The sequence below is a fragment of the Dermochelys coriacea genome, chromosome 17 (assembly GCF_009764565.3).
Source record: "Dermochelys coriacea isolate rDerCor1 chromosome 17, rDerCor1.pri.v4, whole genome shotgun sequence".
Lineage (NCBI taxonomy): Eukaryota > Metazoa > Chordata > Testudines > Dermochelyidae > Dermochelys > Dermochelys coriacea.
The window spans coordinates 12794027-12820799 of NC_050084.1; the positions used below are offsets into that span (position 1 = coordinate 12794027).

General features: G+C 39.1%; 2 protein-coding genes across 9 annotated transcripts in view; both read right to left on the reverse strand.

Moving 5' to 3' along the window:
• Positions 1 to 7284: 7284 nt before the first annotated feature.
• On the reverse strand, positions 7285 to 26576 carry RABGEF1 (RAB guanine nucleotide exchange factor 1). Of its 8 annotated transcripts, none has more exons than XM_043499612.1 (9): positions 26392 to 26576; positions 24357 to 24523; positions 21866 to 21868; positions 15507 to 15673; positions 13732 to 13813; positions 12414 to 12546; positions 11904 to 11995; positions 10890 to 11146; positions 7285 to 9628 (listed from the first exon to the last, which is right to left on the reverse strand). In XM_043499612.1, exons 1-9 carry the CDS (start codon positions 26568 to 26570, stop codon positions 9230 to 9232), a joined length of 1479 nt encoding a protein of 492 aa, XP_043355547.1. In that variant the 5' UTR covers positions 26571 to 26576; the 3' UTR covers positions 7285 to 9229. The 8 variants fall into 8 exon arrangements, with proteins under 8 accessions (XP_043355547.1, XP_038231773.1, XP_038231774.1 ...); XM_038375845.2 differs by lacking the exon at positions 21866 to 21868 and adding an exon at positions 20232 to 20351 and having other exon boundaries at positions 26392 to 26570; XM_038375846.2 differs by lacking the exon at positions 21866 to 21868 and having other exon boundaries at positions 26392 to 26570.
• Positions 26523 to 26773, reverse strand: part of TPST1 (tyrosylprotein sulfotransferase 1) — a 137891-nt gene continuing 137640 nt past the window's right edge. Inside the window, exon 10 of the mRNA XM_043499585.1 lies at positions 26523 to 26588. The gene's annotated coding sequence lies outside the window, so the exon portion shown is untranslated. The remainder of the gene's footprint in view (positions 26589 to 26773) is intronic.

Here is a 26773-nt window from a genome sequence, read left to right on the forward strand (position 1 = left end):
ACTGGAGATGGGCTCAGCCAGGGAGTCCCTAAAGCTCCCCCAGTGGCTAGTGGGGAGGGGGCTCAGCCAGGGGGGCCCCTAAAGCACCCCCCGGGGCTACTGGAGACGGGCTCAGCCAGGGGGCCCCTAAAGCTCCCCCAGGGGCTAGTGGGGAGGGGGCTCAGCCAGGGGGGCCCCTAAAGCTCCCCCAGTGGCTAGTGGGCTGATCCAGGGTGGCTCCTAAAGCTCCCCCAGTGGCTAGTAGGCTGAGCCAGGGAAGAGAGCCCTATAGTCTGAGCTTACCCACAGGCTTCCTCATGGAGGTAAATGGGGAGACTTGGTCAAAACTGGCCGCCTGAATGCCCTTTGGTAAGGAGGGGGCGCTGCAGGGGGGAATCGACTCCCTCAGCCCCTGCCCATTTCCAAGGAGGGTACAGGCCCTGTGTTTACAGTACCTAACATGCTACACATTTGATTTCTGGGTTTTAGGTTCCTCTGTCACAACTTCAGCCACAGAAGCAATTTTTCAGAAACTTTCTTTTATATCTGTCAGCGTGGCAAGAAGTAACACAACTTTTGTAATTACCCTCAGGGCCTTTTGGGATAAGAGGCATTCTGGAGCAGACCAGTGAGTGAGAGAGCACAAGTGGTAGAGCCAGGCTTTTAAAAGTTGTACATATGGCGTTTGCACCTGCAGCCGGCCAGTTCAGTCTTCTGTCCAGATACTGTTGAGTACACTTAGCAGCTGGACATTTACGTTCCCTTCTGTTTATTATTCTGGATTCAAACACTTTTTCTCCTTTACAAAAGTTGTCTTTAATTCCCTTTACTGAGTCACATCACATCATACACAACTAGATTAAAATTAAAAGAAGAGAAATTCTCACTAAAGTATATGATTCCAAGAATCTTGAGTTAGGGTTAATTCTAATCTACATACACTGTTCTGCTATGACAACCCAGCTACTGGTACCTGGACAACCTAATGCTAACATTAAAGGGATGCATAGTAGTTGATCTTGTACAATTGCTTTTTTTATGCTGTATAAAGACCCAACATCCATCTTAAAAAAAAATTTTTTTTTACTGGGCATATAAAGTGTTGTCTACCCTGCTTTTGCTGGAGGTCCGTGAAAGGACTCACGTATGGATTTGTGCTCTCAGCACGTATTTTGCTAAAACTGACAAAAACTTTTCTTTCAACTGTTTATCAGACTTTTGAATTAAATAAAAACAAAAACAGAAGACAATGAATTTTAAACAATCTCTACCCCTCTTAATCAGGTGTCATTTCCTTGCATTTAGGAGGTCAGATGGACCAGTCCACCATTCACACACACAGTATTCCAGGAACAAGTGGGAGGGGGAAAGAGAAAAATGAATTTATAATCTTAACGAAAAAAAAAAGGTAAAAATTTAAGGACATAATAAATGTGCAAAAAATTGACCTGAACAGCTTTGTGCCTTTGTAATATTTAATATTCTTTTAAAGGTAAGCCACAGAGGTAGGATGACCATATTTCCCAAACGGAAAACTGGACCCTGCAGCGGGCTGGCCCAAACCCTCACCCCTCATGGGGCTGGGGTCACTGGTCGCCTGAGCCTCCCACCCCACGCGGGGCTGGGGTCATTGCTCATCTGAGAGCTACCTGCTCCCACACAAGGCTGGGGTTGCCACTTGCCCCTCTGCATGTTCCTCCACACTGCACCCTGTTTTTTAGATAAATACACATTTTTGCCAAAAAAAGTCAGGACAGCCAGGACAGGGCTTAAAAAAGGGACTGTCCCGGCCAAAACGGGACGTAGGGTCACCCTACATGGAGGGCAATGTGTACATTTACCATACAGTGTGATATTAGTTATGTGACAGTACTACCTCTGACCTGCAATGAAGTGGCAAGCTCATGCTGTAGAAAGGACCACCTTAAATTTTTACTTATGTCCACAGACTGGGGTATAAAGTTAGAACTCCATATTCCCTCAGTCCACAATGGGTCTCCTACTGATATCAATAGGTGGTTTACACCAAGATCAAGGATAGAATATTGCCATTATGTAGTCACTAAACTCTATTCAGTACCTTCTAGCTGTATTCATTCTTTCTCACTAGGCAACTAGTCATCTTTACAAGCACTGCTGTTTCTGCCCTTGGTTTGGTCTCTCCAATTTTCAACTCCCTTTTACGTGGGCTTTGCTCTCAACCCCATCACAGTTGCTAAAATGACCAGCCATTAAATAATTATAGGTGACATGAGGTAACAAAATGCTCTGAAGTTAATATTCCATCAAGTTGAATGAGAGCATAGTTAATCTGTGAGCCATTATGTCTGTTTACTGATATGAAATCACTGTATTGGTTTATATTTAGTTCACAGTTGGAAGATTATCTCTGTATCCAGGAGGAGTAGGAACTTTCCTTTTTGAAAAGAACATTTAGATTCTGAAAAACGCATGTTTGGTGGGACACAAATTCTCTGAGCAGTCCGTATCTTCAACAACACAATTCCATCCCCTGGACGTCACACTAGTTTCAGGTTGCTTTCATCATTGGTGAGACATTAATTTACGGCAGTATTACAACTTGGAAATATAAATTGCAAGGACACAATAAAGCATAATGAATTAGAGCCCAATTCAACAGAAACTCTAGAAAAGAAAGTTATTCAGTTACTCTTTTGAAAGGTCTACAGTATGTTCTTCAGCAGCTCACCTATCCTATTTAGTAGATGCTCCGAAGTGTTTGCAGTGAACGTTTCCCACCCCGTGATGAGCTGCCAAAAGCTGAAGAACCGGTTCCTTCAGTTGCTCCGGGTCTTTGGCGGCACTGAAGGACCCACCGCCGAAGTGCCACCGAAGGCTAGGAGCGACTGAAGGACCCGCCGCCAAAGTGCCGAAGATCCAGAGTGCCACCTGGTGAGTAAAAACTAAAAAGGGATTCTCAGGGGAGCCTCCCCAGCCAAGAGCTCAGGCGGGCCGGACAGGACGGTCCCGCGGTCAGGATGTGGCCCGCAGGCCAGAGTTTGCCCACCCCTTTAACAACCGGTTCTAAAGTGGCTTCAAAATTTAACAACCGGTTCGCACGAACCGGCTCCAGCTCACCACTGACCCCATCTACTAGCCATACATAATCTCCTTTACTGTTGTGAGTTACATACTAAAGCAGAAGGCCCAACTTTTCAAATGTATGAGTAAAGAGGCATTTAAAGGTGCCCTACAATTATAGGGCCAGACCTCCTCCTTCTCCCCTCCTCCCCCAGAGTACAGCACTTTGAGATCTACAGTTGAAAAGTATTTTTGCTTTTTCAGATTTTGGACCAATGTTTAAAGGATCAATGTCCGGTGTAAAACACCCACTGAAGAGGGAGCTGTAGCCCATTAGGCCAGATCTGAAGTAAGCTCACTGTCAGTTTCCGGAAGGGGAATAAGGGACATTTTAAATTCAGTGTATTTTGACAGTCTCAAAAGTATTTAATTCCAAAAGCTTCAATAATTGTTTTAGTTGAAGATTGTAAGGTGAACAGGGGCATTCTCTTGGCAGTGGTTCTGCAACACCTATTGTCTCACAGTAAGATATATCATCAGAAGCAATCATTTATTCTCTAGTAAACCTGTCAGTCCAACCCATTCACTGGGTGGTGTTGGGCTAAAAAATGTGAAAATTGTAATTCCATCTTTAGAACATGGAGGAGCCAGATTACTCATTTTGTATGCTGGTCTAGCAAGTGGGGTACCAGACACCAACACATTTGGAATTCAGCAGCAAAACCTCAGTACTGGGCTAGTCTAGATGCATTATAACCTGACTCCCATGTTAAAGTCCTCTGTATTGTCTCCCAGGAGGACTCAATGAGATGAGGTGTCAAAAGATTTGGTTGAGCAATGGATCCTGACTCCTGGGTCAGGAGATTCACTGTCAGGAGAAGACAGAGGTGGTTGCAAGGACAGACAGATCAGCTCTGGGAACCACAGGTCTTGGCCAAGATGGTGATATGAAGATGGCTAATAATTTTTCTTTCTTGTTTCAATTTGTTCTGCACCTTGATCAGTAAGGGAGGTGGAGGGTAAGTAAAAAGCAGTATGTGAGGCTAAGGGAATGACTGGGGCATCTCCCATCGAGTTGCAGCCATGCCTTCCCCTCAGGCAGAATCATCTGCCCTTTGCACTGGATAGAGTTGCAAAGAGACCTATCTGTGGATGACTCCACATAAGACATCTCTCTCAGAATACCCTGTCATTCAGTGCCCACTTGTGGTCGACATAGGTGGGATGGGAGCTGGATTTTACCACACTATGCTTGCTGGGGCCAAGAGAACGTTGTTAATGGGCACAGTCTTGGGGAGAGCTCGCCTTGGACGTATGATGGATGTTCAACAAGGAGTGCTGGAGTTCCTGTATCTCCTCCAATGGAATTTGTAAATTGTCCACTACGTGTTTCATCTGGTTTTGAAAGACCATGAAATCATCAGAGTAAGATGGTGGAAAAGGTATGACAGCCTCATCTGCTGAAGAGTTCGACTTATAGGAAGGAGGTATTTCTTCCTCCTCAGCTGGTTCTTGCTCCTCCATGAGATGTGTCTGAGAAGCAAGGGTCAAGGGCACTGGTTGTTGTTCCTGACGTGCCTTCTACAAGTTGGGATGCAGTAGAACTGGGTTCCACTGTGCCCACTGAAGTGGAGCATAAGGGTGGGCCCAAGGCTGTCCTTGCCAGTGTCTCTGTATATTTCCCCTGCTGAAAGCTTCCTCTTCAGGTTGAACCTAGAGGGAGGGAGGTAGGAAGTCAGAGGACCTTCATATGAACACCCAAGAGTCAGATGGTGTCAATCAGAGGGGCGGAGGGTGCCAGTACTGGGCCTAGAGAAGGACCTGAACTTGTAATGATACTGAGATGCAAGTTGCCTGGTGAGAAGGTACCTGGAGATGTCAAGTTGGTACCATCTGGAAATCTCTCAATACCCTCTGAGTCTGTGTGGGGATGGTGCAGCACTGGAGGATGAATTACCATCAAATATGGCAGGGATGGAGAGTAGGTAGGTTCTAGAAAGAGTCAGTACAGGCAAAGAGTCTCTCTCAAACCTGCTTAGAAGCGGTGATTCAGGATCATTCAGGGTGCGAAGGTCCTCATGGAACAGGAGTCAGGAGAGCAATCGGGACTCTGGATAGGGATCCTCAGGAGTCAGTATGTCAGGTGATAATGGAGACGGTACTGAAAACAAACTGTGCGTGACGAGCATTTCGCCTCAAATCTGGAGCCTCATGCTTTGAAAGCACTGAGTCTGGTGCCACTCTGGGAGGCTTCTTGGTGCACTGCTTCTTTGCCAGCAGCTTAGTATTGGTACTGGAGGGGATGGGAGCCTGTAACAAGATAAAAGATCTCCTAAGACCAATACTGAAGGGGTGACATTTGAGTTAAGTGGTGGCACAGGGCCCCCAGCGTCTTCACTTATTACCAGAGCAAAGCTGGTTGGCATATTCGATGTACACGGGGGTGACCTAGGCCCCATGGGTCTCAGACTGCTTGATTAACAGGAGTTTTAGCCTGTCCTTCCTCAATTTCTTAGACCTACTCTTGAAACCTACACAGATGTTTCATTTAGAGGGGATGTCAGAGTCCCCAACTCAAGGGAGACAGCCTGAATGTCCATCACTGCAGGGAAAAGACCTGTTGCAGGTCAGACAGGTTTTTGAAGCTCTGGGTCTTGGGCATAACCCAAACTCGAGGCTGCAGATTGAGGCCTGAGAAAAGTCAAACAAAGGCCTAGATCAGGCAAAGAAAAAAAAAGGGGAAGAGGGAACCCCTTCCCCCAAAAGTACAAACTGTGCTAAACAGAAAAAATAAAATCAAAGGAAAATACTATGAAATAAAGAAAATATGAGCAAGAGATGTAGCAAGTCAAGTAGCTAGCTAAACAGACACCACAATGCTCTGTCTAAGCTGCAGGTGATTGAGAAGGAACTGGAGTGCTTGCTGATCAGCCCCTCCCTGTGTACCCTCATGCTGGAGCACAGGAGTGTCTAGGATACAGATGCAGACACTGCTGATAAAAATCTCCAGTTAAGAGTGCACAGGCACACACACATGCTCACATTGAGTACCCATACGGACACTACTAAAAGAAGAATGCATAGTTTGGTAACAGTTCTTACTGTAAAGTAGCTTCTCTGATCTAGGCATAGTAAGTAGTTGGTTCATCTTCAAAGACAACTTCGTGCACTCATTGATCAGAGATTCCCTAACACTCTATTTTCAGTAGCATTAACCAGCTATGGTACAGATTTTCTACACTTGTAAAAATGAGAAGCAATCTCTAACTACATGTAGTTATTGTGACATAAAATGTTAGCAGCCTGTCTTCTCTATTTCAGTGACCTCTATTGCCCTTATCTGGTAGCTGAATATTTTGATTGGCAAGTACTTGCTCCTGTTTACTATTAAAAATGTTCATGGCCACTGCTGCTATTTCAGCAGTCATAAAGGCTCACTATTCTCTGATTCCTCAAAAGTGGACCAATACAAATATAAAAACCTTCAAGTTATTTCCTGCTTTGGATTCCCACTATATCCTGTCTTTTTGTGTCTGTCTTCCTTATAATCTGTTTGGGACTGGGAAAAACTTCCTTTTATATCTTAAACAGTGCAAAGTACATTATTGCTTAAATATGCCATCTAAATAGCATACATTGTAGATCGGTTTGTCTGTTTACTGTCTGCCCATGGGCAAGGCTAAATATCTTAAGCCATTTGCTTTAAAAACCTGTCACAATTTTATTTTCCATCGCAGACACAGTCCAGTTATATAAGTGATAGACTGGAACCCAAATTACCCCAGGAAATATGCAGAGATTTGAGTTCTCCTTACAGCTCTGACACCATCTTCTTCTAGAGCCTTGGGTAAGTCACACAACCTCTCCACCTGTCTTCCCATTTGTAAAATGAGTATGAAACTAATTCACCCACCTCAGAGAGGTATTAAGAATTAATTTATGCCTGTGACAGAACTCTGGTGGTTTGATAAATGAATCAGAAATACCTTAGCTAGAAAAGCACTTTAGAAGAATTATGTCATTTGATTACTCCATTGCTCTCTGCTTCAGTGATATTTTTCCAAGGTCAAAAACAGTTCTGCGACTGAGACTCTGATGTATTTAGAGTCAGAAGTTCAAATCCAAAATCCAGAACACACGAAAACCCAATGTTTCTTCCCCTCCACAAATATGGAAAAAACAGGTGCCCGACATAAGTAAACAAATATTTAAATAGCAGCATTACAATAAAAGCAGGATTTTTAAAGAACTCATTAACAAAGGAATAATGCACATATTTTTATTTAAACAGCAATTTAGTATGCGGTAGCTAAAAGATGTGTACATTTTAATTTATTTATTTATTTATTTTTAGGAAAGAGACAAATGTGTACCTGGATATCAGAATTAGCACCTAATGTATGTAGAGAAAATAAAGACTCACTACAAGCATTGATAAGGTCTTGAACAGTCTAGGAGCAGAGTCTCATCAATGAACAGTAACTACTCAGAGTAATTTCTTATGATCAACTGACTCATTGCATCTCTGCAGGGAAATGTGGGTAATTAGTTATCTTTAAAACACTAGGAATGCATAGTTCAAACCGTTAAACACAGCAATTTGAGAATTAAAAATAGGACAAGTCACAGTTTTGGTCTGAAATTATTGCAGTGCAAATTTTGAAGTATCAGTATTTTTAAAGCAATGGAATACAATGAAGAGGTAGGTACCCTCCCCTTGATGGAAAAAATTTAAAGTTGCTTAAGATCAGCCCTTAGCCAAGCTAAGGAAAGTATCTCTGAAAAGCATTAAATATCACAGGTACACATAGAAGCCATGACAGACTAAATTAACTGGAAGATATTTAAAATGATATATAAACTGTTTCACTGGAATATAAAAAAATCTGCAAATGGTTACATGTTTTGTAGAGTGAACTAGCGGGTTATTTTTCAAATGAAATACAGTACACAGTGATTTAAAGCTTTTGGGAAACGAACTGTATTAACCTTGATGCTTAGGTTGTTCACTTTCAGTACTCAAAAATCACTAAAGCCAGGAATAGTGCAATTTTGTAAAAATAAATGTGCTCTTTCTTGCTAATAGCAAAGGGTCATGCTCTTAATAAAGTAGCCTCTAAAACAGGTTCATATGATGCATGCCTGGATTGGGGAGGAGCGGGGGAGAAGGAGGAGAGAAAGTGGTCAAGACCCAACCCATTAGAGGGAAATGGCTAAACAATACAAACTCACTGTATTAGGGAGTCAGTCACTGTTGGCTGAGCATTTGAGCCATTTCCCCCACAACTATCACCAAAGGTTCCAAGTCTGTCATTTTCCTCTCCTTCCAAAACCTGCTTCTATGCTCTTTCTTCTTAGAAATAGGCAAGACCATCACATACCTGCAACTCAACAGACCACCAGTATACTGACAAAAATGGAGGGAAATGTTAAGATGAAAAAATATTTCCATTTTCAGATCCCAAAGAGTTATTATAAAGAATGCATTTAAAAACTATGAATACTATGGCATAGATCTGTCAAGCTTTCAAATCTGCAGTTCATTCTGTTGCATCATCCAGCTTGCTAAAATACATTAATGGTGTACTTCCTTATATACTGTGAAGTTAATATTGAACTAAATAAAAGGTGCTAAAAATGGACATTTTTATATATCATTTTGTATTAATACACAAGGTGCCATGCACAGTTGAAACATTACTTTTTTAAACCTATTTACAATTCTACATATTTAATTTTACACTATATCTTTCATCATTACAACTACAGAATAAATTCAGACCCTGAAACACTGGTACCTTTGAGTTTCTGCTAGAACTCCCAGCCTTGCATTATTCAAGAAGTACTGCTAATCTTTTTCTTCTTAAATTTAAATTAAACTCATTATTTAAAAACACGTAAGTGCATGCCTAGAAGGAAGCTTTCAGGAAAAAGTTGTCAATGGACTAGTGTTGCTTAAAAATTACATTGGCTTTGTGTAGAAAATTTAAATTCAGTTCAAAAAACCAAAAAAGCCTAATAGAAACCTACTTTGACTAAAATAAATACAATTTATTACATTCTAAACAAAATAATTGTACCTTTAAAAATGTACTGATTTAAACTCATTTGATTTTTTTTAGCCTCAAACTTATTCCCCTTTCCAAGCAGCAAATAGTAATTGGTGTGTAAGAATTCCTTTTGAAGTTAATACTTTCATGGTAAATTATCATCCAGCATAAACCTGAGGCTGCAATGGTGGGGGCAATTTATCATTCTCTACGTTTTCAGAGTCAATAGCTGCTAAGGGTTGATTTTTTGGTTTTATTTCCAATGGATATTTTTCAACAATATCTTGGACTTCCTTAGTAATTCCATCAGTCCAATCTATAAGGTCTTTCTCAAGCTTCTTGGCTTCACTGACAATTCTTTCCTGTCTCTCGTTCAATTGAGATAGGAGGTCTAAGTTCTTATACATCTGTTTAACACCTAGGCACACATCTGATGACCAGTTTTCAGATTCTTGTTTCTTGGGAGACGTTTGGCCTGACATGTAGCGATCAAAATCCTCCTGGCTTAGATTTAAAGATTGAGCGTCCAGCTTTTCAATGAAGGCCACAGCACAGCACTAGAGAACAGAGAGAGAGTGTCATTGCAGGGTACGTGATGCAAGTCGTAACCCATAACAAGTGTTCTGCATTTTAACAGTGCTGTTATATAAACAATAGGGTGATTGGTTTAATGGTTCAACAGATCACCTGACAGCAAATTGCTGCTCTCCTGAAAAGCCTCTCAGCGTAGCCTGGTTAAAATAAGGCAGTTCACAAAAAATAAAAACTAACATTTTAAGAAACTGCAGAACACCACTCAGATCAGGTCATCTTGGCTGTACAAAGCAATTGTGTGCTGACTGAATGAGGAAGCTCCATTGCAAACTATGGGGTCACTGCATTTTGAAAAAGAACAGTAAGTGAAAGAATGAAAAGACACAGTTGACAGCAGCACTCTGTACTAGGTGCATTTGTTTTAATTATATACTGAGCATAATTTCATGCTACACTATCTAATCTGTTTCTGAAAAAGTAAATGGGAGGAATGTATCTCAGCTTGAAGTGTTCTTCTGAAAGCATTATTTAGAACACACACTGAAATATTTCATATTAAGAAAAAAATTCATTTTTCTTGTAGAATTGTTACATATGCAAATCCCAGGGTATCCAAGTTCATAGTTTTGTTCAGTCAAACACACACACACACACACACACACACACACACGCCTGCCCGCCCACCCTGTTCTAGGGATACTTCCATAGGAGTGTCCCTCTCTATCAATGGCTGGATCCTGCAGGCCTTTCACATGATGAAATCCTGCCAACTCAAATGGCAACCGAGCATGCACAAGCACTACATAATCGAGCCTCAACAGATTTTGAATAGCTGGTAATCAAGTCAACCTTCTCAAAACTGTTACAAGTTAATGGTTCTTCATCTGTTATATCTTTAATGCCTGAACCTTGAGGTTAACGTAAATCAAGTGGTAGCTGAACTTTCACTTTTCTTACATAATAAAAGCTTGCCCAGGTCTGAACGGGCAAAACACTGGTCAGAATCAAGGGCTTGATCTGGTTAAAGAAGTGGCCAGGAAACCAAGGCATTGTTAGGTTCATCTAACTTAGAAGAGGGGGGGAAAGAAGAAGAAATGAAAAGTGAAAGGGAGCGCACTCCAGACTGAACAGCAATACACTGTTTCATAAGAATAGTTTCACATTATCTGGTGACTACATTTTCTGCTTCCTTCAGTATTAAGACATTCACCTTTGCTGGGAATGCCTTGATCAAACAGCCGATGATCGTATGGTATAAAGCATTAACATTGTTCTTGAACTTACCAGATTAGTAAAATAGTAGCCATCCTCTCCAGTCATTAACCTGCTTGGATTACAGAAGCGGGTTATATACTGGATGTTGGACTGCAGACGGGGTGGGTTTCCCTTCAAAACAATATAGATAAGTGTTGGTAAGAAGTCATCAGCAGAAGCTGGTTCGTTTTTTGTGATTTTTATAGCGTTGAAGATATGTTTGCTGCATTGGGTGATGCATGCTAATTTATCACGAGGGACACGTTTTGAATCCATTTCGATAATATCTGTAAGATAAAAACCCTATATAGTTAGATCTCCATTCATCAGAAGCCCACAATAGTGAATCCATATGTAAAGGGTGACCCACTGGATTGCTACCAGATTGCACTATTTGTGTATAATATACTCTACTTGATATTATATGAAAAGTATTTATATGTCTCCCACTTCAACCTAGTTCCTGAGTAAACATTATTGGATTTATTCTCACAAGACTTCCATGAGATAAGGAAATATTATTCCCATTTTATAGATGGGAAACTAGCCCAGCATCACACTATTAGTCTGTGGCAGATCCAAAAACTGAACCCATTTCCCAAAAAGCAGAACTAAGTTTTGTTTGATCTCAATAGTTGACAAAATAAACAGTACAAATATTAGGATTCACATAAGAATGACAACAGATATGCTCCAAGGCCCTGATTCAGTATGGTTGCTAAGCACCTCAACCTTATCAATCTCAACCTTATCAATGAAACTACTCTCATCCTTAAAGTTAAGCATGGGTTTAAGTGCTTTGCTGAATTGGGGCCTAAGTGAGGCATATCTACCCTTAGGATACAAGTGAACAAATGTGAGTTACAGAAGCAAATTTGTCCAAAGTGTTTCTGCAGAGGAATGAATTTATGTATACAATATTCAGGATTGTAGTCACTTGTTTAAAGCAGAAAATATAGTCTCTGTGAAAAAGTAGGTGTTTATACTTTTTACTTCTTCAAATAGTTAATTTGGAGAAGATAAGCTAGTTTATAGTTCACAAACCTGTAATTGCTTTCACAACCATATCGGAGACTTCTGGAATTTCTTCATTAACAGGAACACACAGCATTTGTGGAGTAACCCAATGTAAAGCCCTATCAAGAGAAACAAATGAAAACACACACCACCCATAGCAATGAAGTCGTCTGAGGTCAGCAGCAAAGGTTAACAGTATGCTAAAGCTTCTTTAATTAAGCTATCATATAAGGAGCCTTCTGTTTGACAAGGCAAGCACTTCAACCCACTGAGGAAACTAGATTACTGCCCAGAAAAACATTTATAATTAATATGCTACAAGTGCGTGCATGATTATTTCAAATGAAATAACGCAGTGTAGTCATTTCCATTACCTTAACAAAAAGCTACAAAAGAATTAATCCAAAACCTTGTCTTCAGTTAATAAATTAATGCCACTCTTGCACGCAGATTTCAGCATGCTAGTTTTGACATGAACGGCAGACACCACTCATGCGATTTTGGACTTCTAGATTATTTCTCTTCAGAAATCCTTACCTGATCCTCTTTTGGACAACCAGATCCTTCTTCTCATCATCAGTTGTTTCAGGGCAGAACACATATTTATACAATCGAGTCATAATATATTTTTCAATCTGGTCCATTGCTTTCTCAACTTTTTCTGGGGAAACTGAAAGATACAAACCCATCCCCCAAACGTAGTAAATCAGATGGTTTACGGACCCACAGGATTATTTGTGAAGACTTAATGCCAGTTGGCCACAATAACCACTGAGTCAGCACAGGTTTGAGTTATTCCCTTCTACTGCTCAAGTCAAATGTGAGTTAAACAACAGATACTGAATGTACTGAATCTAGTGCTTTTCAGAAGTAAAGAATAATACAACACTAAGGAGCAAGTGTGGATGCTCTGAGATAACCATATGTCTAGGCATATGAAGGCAAGGCATGAAGCTGAAGATAAAACAGGTTCCTAGCTCCAAAGAGATTTAATATCTAGGTTAAAAAAAAATACTTAAACCCCTGAATGGACATGGTCTTTGACACAGTTTACAATGTGGAGACATTTAATATACTTTGCTTTCAACTTTGGAGTTTCTGCCTTTCAGGAACCAAAAGGAAAGCGGGCTTGTTTCAAGGGTCAGAATAGTCATGCCTGTACAGTCAGACCTGTACTGACTAGAGACATAGAAGTGGACTGAAGTATTACTCTGCACTATGAATTTTAATTTTGGTTCTGCTGCTATGCATTTTATAGTATGAAATATCTGAGCTAGAGGTCTCATGAACTTATTACGCACTTCCATGCACATGTAACTACACCTAGAGGCAAGAAGGCTTAAAATTTTTGAGAATCATCACAGTAAGGTACGTGTCACTCAAAATACACTTCTGGGATATTTCCCATTCCAAGAGTAGGGAATACACCAAATACTGGGTAAACAGACAGTTAGATTACATACAAATAATACAAGTTAAATTGCAGAACAGTTTAAAGAAAGATGAAAGCATAGGTATGAAAATTAAAAAGGGACTGAATATACAGTTTAAAAACAGCAACAATTAAGGGTTTTTTTTGTTTTTGTTTTTAAGTTTTGGACCAACAAATGTTTTGTGAACTGAACTGTTACTTGGCAGGGTTTCTTTAACATATTTAAATACCCTCTGACAATCAATTTAGATAGCAGAACTTTACAGAATCTTAAATATAGTGATTTTACTATTAAAAAGTAACAATGTCACATGGGGACAAAGAGAAAGAGAAAGAGCACACGCATGAAAGATTCGGGAGATGCAAGTGGCCCAAACATTATACTGTTTCAATTGTAATGTGTGAGAAAAAGAAGAGTGATACCTTTCCAACGGGTCTGTAATTTCTCTGCTACATTTTGATAGAAGTCCTGGGCACATTCAGATTGTTCCTCAATACTTAATTCCTAGGACAGAACACTGATCTTAAGTGGAAAAAAAACAGCATGGTGCCATACAAATGGCAAATGGCATAGAAGTAGTTATGTACCTATTTTTTCATGGAAAACATCTAACAGCAGCAAGAGTTGTACAGAACACAGGACAAATTATCTTCTCCATATTGTGATTTGAAGACCATATTTATTTGTTCTGCACATTACCACAAACACAAATGGGTGGAATGATGGAGCTGTATTTAAAGTATGGGGCTAGGCATTGCAACAGGCTTCCTGTGTGACCTGGAGAAGTCACAATCTTTTCATGCTTCAATTTTTTCATTTGTAAGATGGAAACAGAGTTTGTTAACCTAAGAGAGAAGTTGCGACACTTAATTTGTTAGTATTTTTAAAGCAATTTGAAATGGAGGCACTACAAAAGTGCAAAGTGCTGTTACTACTGACAATGGCACTTTGGATCACTAAAAGATTAATTTCTAGTGTTGGACCATGATTCAGCAAGCCATTTCTATTCAGCAAAGCATTTAAGCACTTGTTTATCTTTAAGCATGTCCTCAAGTCGCATTAAAGTCAATGGAACTTAAGCATGCGCTTACACGTTTTGTGTGCACAGAAAGAGCAACAAATGCTGTAAGAAGGTAATAAGTATTACTTGGAGGGAAAATTTCATGACAAAACCATCTGCACAGGTAGTAATAGAGAAGCAGTCTTCCTCGGCTGCTGACCAATTCCTAGAACTTCAGTGGTGTTTGTATGTGAACATGCAAGCACACAGGCAAACTGGCAATAGAAAGCTGAGGGTGGCCTCAGTTTTCAAAAGAGCAAACGCAATGACTTATATTTTGGAATGACAAAAGGAATAATTTTAACATTTTAAAGTTCCACGAGCCCTAAAAGCATTTTACACGCAACTTACTTTAAATATAAAATAAAGAGACAGGTTCACAAATCTTCTGATTTTTCTATGACTTATAAATGACAGAAAGGGAGGGGGACTAATGAAAATGGTGACAATCTAAAATTCCAGTTAATTTTCAGGTTGCCATTTGTGTTGCTATAGTTGAAACAGAAGAAAATAGAATTAATAGTAGATGCTCAAAATTTAAAGCCCTTCATTTTAAAAAACAAAACAATTACCAAAAAATTCCCAGGTTTTATAAAAGCTATTGTTTGTCTTATCAATTTTCCCCAAATTTTGGAGTACACAAAAATACTCATCATCTTGAGAAAAATCCAATAATGCATTAATGTTAATAAATTAGTCCAATGTAATGGAATATATGCATACACATGCTTGAGTAAGTGTATGTACTACTAATGTATAGTCCATGAAATAAACCACAGCATTAAACTGTGTTTACATTCGATACTCTTACTTTTCCTCTGTTGCTTTTTCTGTCCTCCTGTCCCCCAATATTTACCCAGACAACTGTGAAGTTATTTTTTGCACCTTTTTTTAAACCTTTCAAATTTTATAACAAACACCAACAAATTCTTGAGAAATTTCAAACCAAATAAAAACCAAAACCGAAGGGCCTTATGAATGCTGGATCATTTCAACCCTAGGTGGCATTATAGACACATCAATACTTCAGTGGAGAAGTGATGGTACAGCTTTTGCATAAAGGATTAAAAGCTTTTGTTTCTGCCTAAGTCGCTTGTTTTTAATGTGTCACTTATATAATGCATGTGATATACCAACCCTTTTGTGATGCATCGCTTCCAAAAACATTTTGCACTGCTTATAAATGTCTTGACCAGATTTTTGATAGGTCTTGAGAAACTCTATAAACTCCTTGGACGCTCGATCTGTCTCAATGCTGACCTGCCTGTTTATTGAAGGGCTAGGAGCCTTAGCTTCATGAATCTCTGTTGGGAAAATTAAAAGCAATTAGAGATTAATTGTACTAATCAATTAATGTATCAGATTAAAAAAATTATAGCAAGACAAACCTAATTTAAACTTCTATACATAAAGATGAATTTTTCACTTCTGAAGAAAGCAAGATTAAATAGTGACATGTTGAACCACTACTAAATACAACTATATGAAACTGCTTATTAAGCTAACTGTCACAAATATTTAAAACCAGATTCTCATTTACATTAATGACCCTTTACATTAATTTTGACAGTATAAAGGATATAAAGTGGGTGCAAGTTACAGTTACATGCTCACTTGAAAATCCCCTTATATTGCCAGAGCAGTGTTAGTGTAAATGAGAATCTGTCTTTAATGTTTGAATCAGAGCAAAAACACCAAATATGGTCCAGTTTTCTACATGGAGCTCAACAACAGACGGGAAAAACCCTACCCTTTGTTCAGTGGGATTTGTTTCAGTTCTGGATGCAAGTTTACAAAGCTGGAAATGTCTACATTAACATGGGGTTTCCAAACATTTCTCTTCTGGAAACATGTACTTCAGAAAAGATTGGTTGCACTTTACAAGACAGACATACAAACTTGATAGGATCTTCTCTACCCAAGTTTAGCACACCCACCTCTCAGTTTGCCAGCCAACACTGTCAAAATGAATGATTGAATGTAAGATGATATAAATGAACATGATGAAAAGCAAGAAGCAAAAAGAGAAAAAACATGAAAATATTCTTAATAAGCAGATTTTCAGCGCAAACAAACCCATTTATAACATGCAGAACAAGAGAATGCACTGTGTCAGTAGCCATACATGCAGGACTTTAAATAAGAGGAAAATAATTTGTCCATTAAGTTCATGTATTTCATTTGGTTTCTTATTCAATATGACTTTTTATAGGCTCAACACTATCTCAGATTCATCTCTCATGTTTAACTTCACATATTTCAATGGCGTTGTACACCAGGGATGAATTTGGACAGCAATGTTTGAGAGAGAGACTCTTCAAGGGCTTCTCACTTAGCAATATAGCCTTCTCTTGATAGAAGTCAGTATAGACCAGGGGGTGGCCAACCTGAGCCTGAGGAGCCAGAATTTACCAACATACATTGCCAAAGAGCCTCGGTAATACGTCAACAGGCCCCCATCAGCTCCCCCCTCCAGCCCCCAGTGCCTCTATTCCGCTGGCAGCCCCACCGATCAGGCGCCTCCCACTCCTCCCCATGCCTCTTGCCTGCCGCATTGCATGAGCTGCAGGCTCTGGGGGGGAAGGGGAGGGAGGATATGGCAGGCTCGGGGGAAGGGGCCTTGGGGAAAGGGGTGGAGTAGGGGCAGGGCCTAGGGTTGAGCAGTGAGCGCCCCCCAGCACATTGGAAAGTTAGCATCAGTAGTTCCAGCCCTGGAGTCAGTGCCTATGCAAGGTATCACATATTAACCTCTGAAGAGACGCATGCAGCTCCAGAGCCACAGGTTGGCCACCCCTGGTATGGACACTATTAGCAGTAATGCAGTTACAGTAACTCCTCACTTAACATCATCCCAGTTAATGTTGTTACATCGCTGATCAATTAGGGAACACGCTTGTTTAAAGTTGCACAATCCCTTATAATGTTGTTTGGTGGCCGCCTGCTTTGTCCATGCTTGCAGGAAGAGCAGCCCGTTGGAGCTGGCGGTGGGGGCTTGGAACCAGAGTGGACCGGCAGCCCCCCCATCAGCTCCCCTAACTTCCCTGTGCAGCAGCCGCCCAACAGGCTATCAATTGCCAGGCAGTTCAGCTGTCCCTCCCCCAACTGCCGTGTGCTGCTCCTGCCCTCTGCCTTGGAGCTGCTCCCCGAGCCTCCTGCTTGCTGTGCAGGGGGTGGGGAGAGAGGGGTGCTAATGTCAGGGTGTCCCATCCCCCCACTCCTTTACCCCATCTCCACAGAGCAGGGGGAAGGGAGGAAGAGGGACGACACCACAGGGCTCAGGATGGAGGGAGAAGCTGCTGTCTCAACTGTTTGATCTACTTAAAAAGCCAGTGTACTTAGAGTGGGGTCAGCGTACTTCATGGGGCAATGCGTGTCTCTCTCTCTCACACACATGCTGTCTCTCCTCCTTCCATTCCTGCTGCCTTGTAGAATGTGAGCCTACATTAACAACAACGTGTTAACTCTTGAGGGCTCAGCCAAGGGCTAGGTCATCATTTAGCAGTAAGGCATTCCCTGGGAAATATCCCATCCTCTGACTTCACCACCTCAGCCAAGCTTCACAATCATCATTGCTGTGCACAGTATTAAATTTTTTTTTAAAACAGACTGTGTACACGTAAAATTTCTGTGGACCCTAACCCACCCCCCATTTACATTAATTCTTATGGGGAACTGGATTCGCTTAACATCGTTTTGCTTAAAGTAGCATTTTTCAGGAACATAACTACAACATTAAGTGAGGAGTTACTGCACCAGTATGTGTTAAAATTTTACTCCTTATAAGCCATATAAATAGAAGTATTTGAATTCTATCAGTTAAGATCAATATTGCTAAAGCAAATCCACTCATTTCTATTTATACCCAAAGGTTGTTCTTTAAGTATAAAAAGGAATTTTAAAAAAATTCTGAAGATTCAAAGCAGTATGCAAGATTGAGTATACGTAGTAATTTGAATACTACTTAAATGCAATCTAGTAGATTACCATAACAGACTAAATAATTTACTAAATTTAGTATGACATAACTAGTTGGTTACAAATATGCACTTTATAAGATACAATTCAGAGCAAATACTTTTTCAAAATTAGTGCTTTTTTCTTTTTAATTGTATCAAATAATCTTATAATGATGTATTTTAATTTATCATTAAATCAATGTGGAGTATTAGCTAATTGGCTTCCTTCAGTATTCAAACTTATCAGCATGAAGTTTTATCATCCATCTATTCTTATGACATTTGGCTGATTAGATATCCATAAAAATCGCACCCTCATTCTGCTGTTTCTAGTTTTTGTTTAAGGACTACAAAAGCTCGGTTTAGAAAGCTTCATCCGAGACACTTTTAGATTAATAAAGGTAAAATATTAATAGCCTCCATCTAAATACAGTTACTAGACATGGCTACAAAATTTGAGCACTGTTTTCATTTGCTCTCTAGTTTAAAATAACTTCACTCTAATAGTTACAAAAAGAAAAGGAGTACTTGTGGCACCTTAGAGACTAACAAATTTATTTGAGCATAAGCTTTCTTGACAGTGAGCTGTGGCTCACGAAAGCTTATGCTCAAATAAATTTGTTAGTCTCTAAGGTGCCACAAGTACTCCTTTTCTTTTTGCGAATACAGACTAACACGGCTGCTACTCTGAAATCTAATAGTTACAGCACCCAAATTTGTAATGATTTAATATGAATCAGGGAGGTTGCAATTTTATTTGCTACTACTCTCTACACAGAAATTTTGGCTTAAGACATGTGAAGCAGCATACTGTGTATTGCTCACTACATTCTGTAAGATATGTAATTTCAGTTATACACTTTACTATACTTATTCCATAGTAAGTGAACATGCATATTTACTGATAATTTAATCACAGAAAAGGAATAAAGCCCATTTGAGCAGGTTAGGAAGAGCCTGCAAGAGGAGATATATCAACACAATACAAAAAACAGAAGTGTGGGGATTTAAGGATAATTTTTATAAGGAGGATAAACATCATCTACATGAATATCTCCTTTTTCTTTCATTTCTATGTGGCAATTAGGTGCCACAACAGAACATTAGCATTCCAACTGCTTCACACTATGGTTGTGCCATTACTTGGACTAAAGTCAATGAATAAGAATATGAAAAAAGTATTTTCTAGTACTTCCCCCCCAAAAAATTCCCTTAACGTGTGTATATGCCCGATATATTCTGTAAAATAAAGACACTTTGCAATTTAGAATTTCTTTAGAGAGCAGAACATCAGAATGCCAAACAACATGCTATGGCTAAGGTTTTGGACAAGATCCTAAAGCAGTTACTTTGTCAATTTTGCTATTATTCAACTCAGGTTATAAAAATGTCGCTTCTCTCATAACATAAAATTGCTTTCCCCTGATTTATGTAACTATGTCCTGAAGACACATTTTGAGAATTTACTGGGTATAATTCAAGCAAATTTACACAAACTGAAGTCCCATTTCTAGCACAGTTATTTTTAGTGCAGCATTTTAGAGGCTTTTTTTTTTTTTAAAAAAACTAAAGATGAAGCAGCACAGACTCATTCACTATTTTTAAAAAGTGGAAATTTGTCTTCTTCCATAGTTTGATTCCTGAAGTACTGTGCAAGGAAACAAATCTCTTCTAAGAAATTTGAGTTTCATTTTTTTCCCCTAAAGGCAACTTGTTGGTTCAAAGTTCATATATCATAAACTAGCTTTAGAATGTACATAATGATTTCAAGCATTGCCTTTCTTGTCATCATCCTATTCAATGGCCTAAGTTATAGCTGGCACAACCCTAGTTTGGATTTTTGCAAAGCCCAACTAAATAAACTTACTAGAACAAGCAGACAGCTCTCCAAGCTGTGCTGTGTTACCTTCAGTAGGGGAAGCCAGCTCCCAGGAGGGAGTAAAAATCTCCTTCAAGTCCCTGAGAATGTTATCAGCATTTCGCTCCCTCCCAAGATGTCCTTGCTTAAGGTTGCGTTCTTGAGCCACTGGAATAAATGCAAAAGCAAGCAAGACACCAACAGCAAGAGTGTCAAGTGGTAAGGAGACTAGGACCCCCCCAAAAAAGGGGGGGAGAACATGGGAATGAGAAGAATGAATGTTACTATTCTGGATCAGGGATAAGGAGTTAAGACATCAGTGATTTGAGATGCTTTTGTGTTTAACTAGGTGGCATTCATGCCCTGAGAGGCAAACACTCCAAAATGAAGGCAAAGTATATTTCATTTCTTATTGCAAGGAAATATGCAGTGTGTCTACAAAACTGGAGACCCAGCAATGTTACCCTTCCTTTATAGGAAAATATACTCCATGCTTTTTGGAGTTCCTCCTCGAGAGTCAAGTTCTCTATCAGCCATTTACTACCCAAGCCAAAGTGCACAATCACATAGTTAGTTAGTTTCTTTTTTTAAGTTATTGCTATGCAAAGACAATGATGCAATTTTTCTTCTTCTCTTTCAACAGACTCTGCAATGGATAACAAATATTTAGTGAAGAACAAACTTAGTATTCCTCCTGAAACTCCCTTTTTGTTTTTTTTAAAACAATGTTTATTCATGTTATTTTCCTTGATGGTACACGGGTTACACAATCTTGGTTTTCCTTACAAAATTATCTGAAGTCTTCAGAACGTGTGTTGCTTACTGCTTCAAAAAGTGCATTTTCACAACATTTAGACATGTTTATTGAATATTACTAAAACTCAGGACCTTACAATCTATTATTCTTCATAGAGTATTCCCCTACAATTCCTAAACCATACCATCATCACACTGAAAACGTGGCTGATCCTTGGTTCCAACAAAAACCCATCTCACAGAAGCGACAGGGCCCTTCCACACAGCTATTTCTAATAAAGTTGTGATAGAACTTCCAGCTGGAAGCATTTTTGAAGAATAAGGTTCCTGTAAGCTTTCTCCCTTAAAATGAGTTGAAGTCATCCCACTTTCAACATTATTTCTAAACAGTATATTGTCCACTAATTTAAAAACTCATCACGTTTCTGAAAAAAAATCCCAACCTTATATATAGTCAAAAGGATACCCATATCCATATGAATTTTTATTGAAAAGATTTTGAGGAGAACCTGCCAGAAACCATTGTTACTCCAGCCATTTCAAACATATGCTTCATTCAGTCCCTGTATTTAGCCTATTTTGTAAAGTTTAGTTTTAAACTGAATTTTCTATTAGTTTGGCTATTGTGAGCATTAAGCACATACTGCTAACATAAAGGTCGTTTTGTTAAATGATTTGAAAGTCACTTTTAATAAGGCTAATTGTTAAAATGAATGTTTGGGTGAAGAGGCTATTGTCCTGTGTAAGAAGGAATTTATTACACTGGTTTACCAATATGTACATTTGCTTGTTATACCTCTACTGGAGCCTACACTTGTCAACTTGCTTGCTTTAAAGTTTATCATAGCTGTTCCCTGCAAGTGCTAATCATTATTTGCTTTTGCTCTGATAAAGTAAATCACTTTGCTAGAAGCGTACCATGGTACCAGCTATGGTTACTTTTTATGACTCCTGGCAGTTAACTAGTAACTTTATTTACATCATTACAACATTAGGACTTCTGTTTTTTTTTTTTTTTTTTAAGGTTTGTTTCATTTTTTGGGATTTTTAACAATTTTTGACTTTTATGTACATGTACAAAAATCAGGGTTTTTCAGAACTCTCTTGCATATGCTGTAATGAGTAATAAGAAAAGGAGGACTTGTGGCACCTTAGAGACTAACAAATTTATTTGAGCATAAGCTTTCATGAGCTACAGCTCACTTCATCGGATGCACGATGTGAGCTGTAGCTCACGAAAGCTTATGCTCAAATAAATTTATTAGTCTCTAAGGTGCCACAAGTCCTTTTCTTTTTGCGGATACAGACTACACGGCTGCTACTCTGAAACCTGTAATGAGTAATGTAAATCATATGCATTACTCATTACAGTGTATACTACCGTAATCTTTGTAATGTTTCCTAATGTGTTTTAACGTAGTTATGTTTCCAGCAGAGCTATCTTAAGGTGCAGTAGGAAATCTTTATTGTGCACCAACAGCGTCTAAATGGTTACTGCATTTTAGAAATCACACTCCTGTACTCCGCATTACTGCTCTGTGTAGACAAGGCCTTAGATAAAAGTATCTTTTTTTTTTTTTTTTTTTTTGGTATCGGGAGTGTTTTATTCATGTTTATCAACTGAAACTGAAAATCAGAAGCCCTAATTAATATTTATAGGACTTCAGATGCTCCTCCGTATAGTTTGTTACATAAAACATATGTAAAGAAGCCTCAGTAACATTTTATAGGATTATTCATAGTGATTTTAACTGACAAAGCAACCCAGAAAGAATACTAAGTTTCCTCATACTCAATATAAAAAACACAAGCGGTTTAGCTGCAAACTTCCTTAGCACAGCTTTGTATTTATAGGGTCTTTTACAAACAGTGATACCAGGAGAAAATTCCATTTGCTTTGTTTCAGAGATATATATTAACGCAAGAAGTGGTGAAGGGAACAAAGGTCTTCTGAACAGTTTCTAATGTCAACACACTGGCTTTTATTGGGAATTGTCATAAGAATGGGTTATATACCAAGTTTGGACAGATCAAGAGGATACTTGTCATGAGTTGGCTGGCCTCAGCTTTGAGTGAGTGTAGTGTTGCTCTAATTTGTTAAATGAACTTGCTTACAGCTGCTGCTGTACAGAACAAAAGGAATGTTTTGAGCACAGGATAGGCTTAAATTGGAAGACAACAGATACACAAAATGTGCTGCCAAGAGGCAATTAGAGAAAAAGTCCCTAATATCAGGTAAAGTGACCTGGTCAAAGTACGCATGGTCAGTGGTAATAACCCAATTAGACAAGAGAAACAACATGAAAATAGCACAGGGAGCAAAAGTCCTGCAAACTGAAGCTTACACATGCATATTGTATGAATTGCATAAGATACACAATATTGATGATACTTAATGGTGAGTGGGAAAAGAACAAATGAATATGTAATTGGATGTGTATAAGCGTCTTAAAACATGAGGGGATAGTTGGAGCTTCGTTGGAGAAACCCACTATGAGTGACTTATACCCCAGGAGAAGGCAACTGGCCATTATCTTTTTCTGTATGTCTGTTGTATCTTGCTTTAATAGTAATTATTATTGCAAGAAATCTTTTGATTCAAATAAAGGTTTGAATTAATAAACTTAAGTGCCTTGGACGCAAGCATGTGCACCCTCACCCAACATCTTTAGGAAGACAGGTAACTCGTTTTCTGTTAACTAGTCTAAGCTTCTTGGGATGGGACACCCAACTTGGCCAAATTACTTGGAGTATATTGTAAAGAGAACCATGGCTCATTTAGACCAGTGGTTTTCAACCTGTGATTTCTAAAGGGGTCTATACCTCCATCCAAAATTTGTTAGGGGTCCACAAATGAAAAAAAGTTGAAAACCACTAATTTAGACTAACCCAAGACCAACAAAACTTGTTTTAAATTGAGTTAATCACAGACATACTGTCTACAGACACTATAATTTCAAGTCCCTTTCACAGCTTTTTTTTAAGTGGCAAATAGCTTGGGAAGACTTAAAACTATTCACACAGATAACTCTTGTCAATAGTGTAAAGAGATCCAGGAGTTCCATCAATACAGAGTCAGCCATTACATCTGATGGCATTATTTCCCCTGTATGCTGATCAGAGGAACTACTAACAACTCAGTGGGAATTCAGGTTTTAGAGGCTTTATTTGGGCATACAGTTTGTAAAACAGCATGGGAGTTCTGGAAAACAGTGGAGTAGATTCAAAACAGTAGTTTTATCAGTATTGTTTCTAAAAGTGGTGATGACTCTGACCTTGTAACTATATAAGTATAGGATGGAGGTCCATATACAACGTAGTTATTGGCTTATATTTGGTAAACCATTATACACAGCCTTCTAAAAATCCATAAAGTGATACATTATATAGTAATGGTTAAAAAAATATAAGAATTACCCTTCTTAGCTCCTGTCCTGGAAGACGCACTGAAGAATTTCTTGACGGTTGTCACCTTGCGTGTCTTTTCATTGGTTTTTTTTTCCTCAAACTTGGAAAAGGTGAGCGACTGTGCCCCTTGTGTACTCTGACTACTAGCATAGGCTTCTTCCTCCTCACGCTGAAGTCTAAAATTAAAAGAATTTGGGACTGTGTAGCTAGTTAGCGCCAACAAAAAATTAATAAGCACCATCAAACCCACTATCCTTTCTGTCCCCCCGGCTTGTTACCAGAGTCTTTTCTCCTCCCTTACCCCCCCATCAACTCTTCTTCCAAGCATCACTTCCTTGTCATTATATAAATCTCTCCTTTCCTCATGGTCAACACAGTAAAAACATTTGTTCTTTCACCTTAATTGTAGCTCTTCAAGGCAGGGATTGTATTAACTGTTTTAAACAAGTTAATCATAAAGAGTTTATCTGCTGCTTCAACATCCCCAGGGAAAAGTTATCACTTAGGATTTCTTACAGGCCCAACACCATGGTACTTGGACAGTTATAAAAATACCATCACCCTTATTACCTGCCTCCTTTATTCCCTCCTGAAGAGGTTATAAATTTGTTTTCGTCTATGTCAATCTTGGTGACAGACAGCGAACCGTGGCCACTGGGAGCTGCAGGTGGCCGTGCATGCGGATAGTCAATGTAAACAAACTGTCTCACGGCCCAGCGGATTACCTTGATGGGCCGCAGGTTGCCCACCACTGAGTTAGGGTATGTCTACATGAGGTTTTTCCAAGGTTTTTTTTTAGAAATTGATTCATTGATTGTCAGTTAACTTGAGTTAGCTAACAAGTGTCTACATTCCAGCCTGGACATTCCAAAAAAGTTTGAGATTTATTCCAGATTGAATTCTAGGATATGCCACAAATGTTCAATTGCTGGAACCAATGTTTGTGGAGTAGCAAATGCAAGTTAACTGGCGAACAACTAAAGTTTTTGTTTTTGTTTTTTTTTTTAAAAACAAACTTTAGTGTAGACAACGACAGATGTGGCCACGTTCTCCACTAGCTGAAACATGCAAGCAACCTTCAAGGGTAAACTTAAGCATTATAGTACTGCAGCCTGCAGGTAATGGAGGCATGGATAATTGTGGTGCAATATGCATTGGAAATCAGAGTTGGACATTTCCAGGCCAGCAGAAGATAGCAGAAGTTACTAAAATGCCATTTATTGATTGGGCATAAAGCAAAAACATCTTCTCACCCATGATGTAAAAAACAAATCTTTGCTGCTAGGATTGACGATACATGAAATTTGATCTGGAATAAGATAGGAAGTCCATTTAAAACAGATTAACTATTTCTGATAACCTCTATCTGATTAACTATCTTCTGATTATTCCAGAATAAGAGCGTCCACATGTGGAGTTAAACAGAAATAGCTAATCAGGAATAGCTGCCTGGGGACACAAGCCTATATTAAAGAAAGTACTTTTGCCAAGTTTGCTTATAAAGTAAAAAAAGTACTTAAAACTGAAACTTCATATTAATTATTGGCTAAACTTAAGATGCTAATGATCACGTTTCACAGTAGAAGAACTATAAATTTCCGGTAATGCTGAAAATGGTGGCATTTCTAATCCTTGCTACTGCCAGGACAAAAATATTACCTGAGAAGCATTATCAACTATAATTTATGTAATCAGCATCTAAGAAAAAAAAGACTGAAATAAAAGTAGTTTGTACACTGCCAAGTATTAGTCACGGAATTCCAGACTTCATCATGTAGATTATGCACGATATTTATTGGGGTTTTGTTTTCCTGTCCTTAGTCACCACATAGCAATACTCTTTTGAAGTGTTTTTTATGCAAAAATGTCACAAATGACAAATTTCTTCCTTGGGATCAGAAATTTGATTGTGTGTCCTCCTGCAAAGCCCATAGCTGGCTACTGAAGGCAAGAAGGGTAAAAAGAACTATAAATAAAAGATGGCCGTACTGTTTGGCAAAGCCATCTAACTGCAAGCGATGAAGGAATAAAGAGGCATTTTTACCGCTCTGCCAGCTCCCAGTCATCCTGAATCTGCTTCTGCCTTGCCTTATGGTACTCTTCTCTCCAACACTTGGAGCAGAAGCCCTGCCAAGCAGGGTTTCCATAGTAACCACATCCTTTCTTGCACAGTAGTTCTGACTGATCAACGTGAATTCCTCTGCGTTCAGACTTTTGGCTCATTTCTTCCTGTTTAAAGAACTGAAGAGAAACTTGTTGACAAACGGTTAAAGAAATCCAATGAAAATACTTTGATAAAGAAGTGTAAATATTTTGAAGAGTCCATTTATCTTACAAAGAGAAGCTATCCTCTCTCTAATTATTGAATAATTCAAGTAGTAAAAACACAAAGGCTAGAGGAGCCAGGGCAATTTTCACTAGTTAGA

Bases quoted from the DNA above. Each gene is read 5' to 3' on its own strand.
- RABGEF1 (XM_038375845.2), bottom strand. From the start codon at position 26,570: ATGAGCCAAAAGTCTGAACGCAGAGGAATTCACGTTGATCAGTCAGAA. The intron at 24,524-26,391 runs GTAAAAATGCCT...TTTTAATTTTAG, and splicing joins GACTGGGAGCTGGCAGAGCG to ACTTCAGCGTGAGGAGGAAG. The intron at 13,814-15,506 runs GTTGGTATATCA...GTTCTGTCCTAG, and splicing joins AAGCGATGCATCACAAAAGG to GAATTAAGTATTGAGGAACA.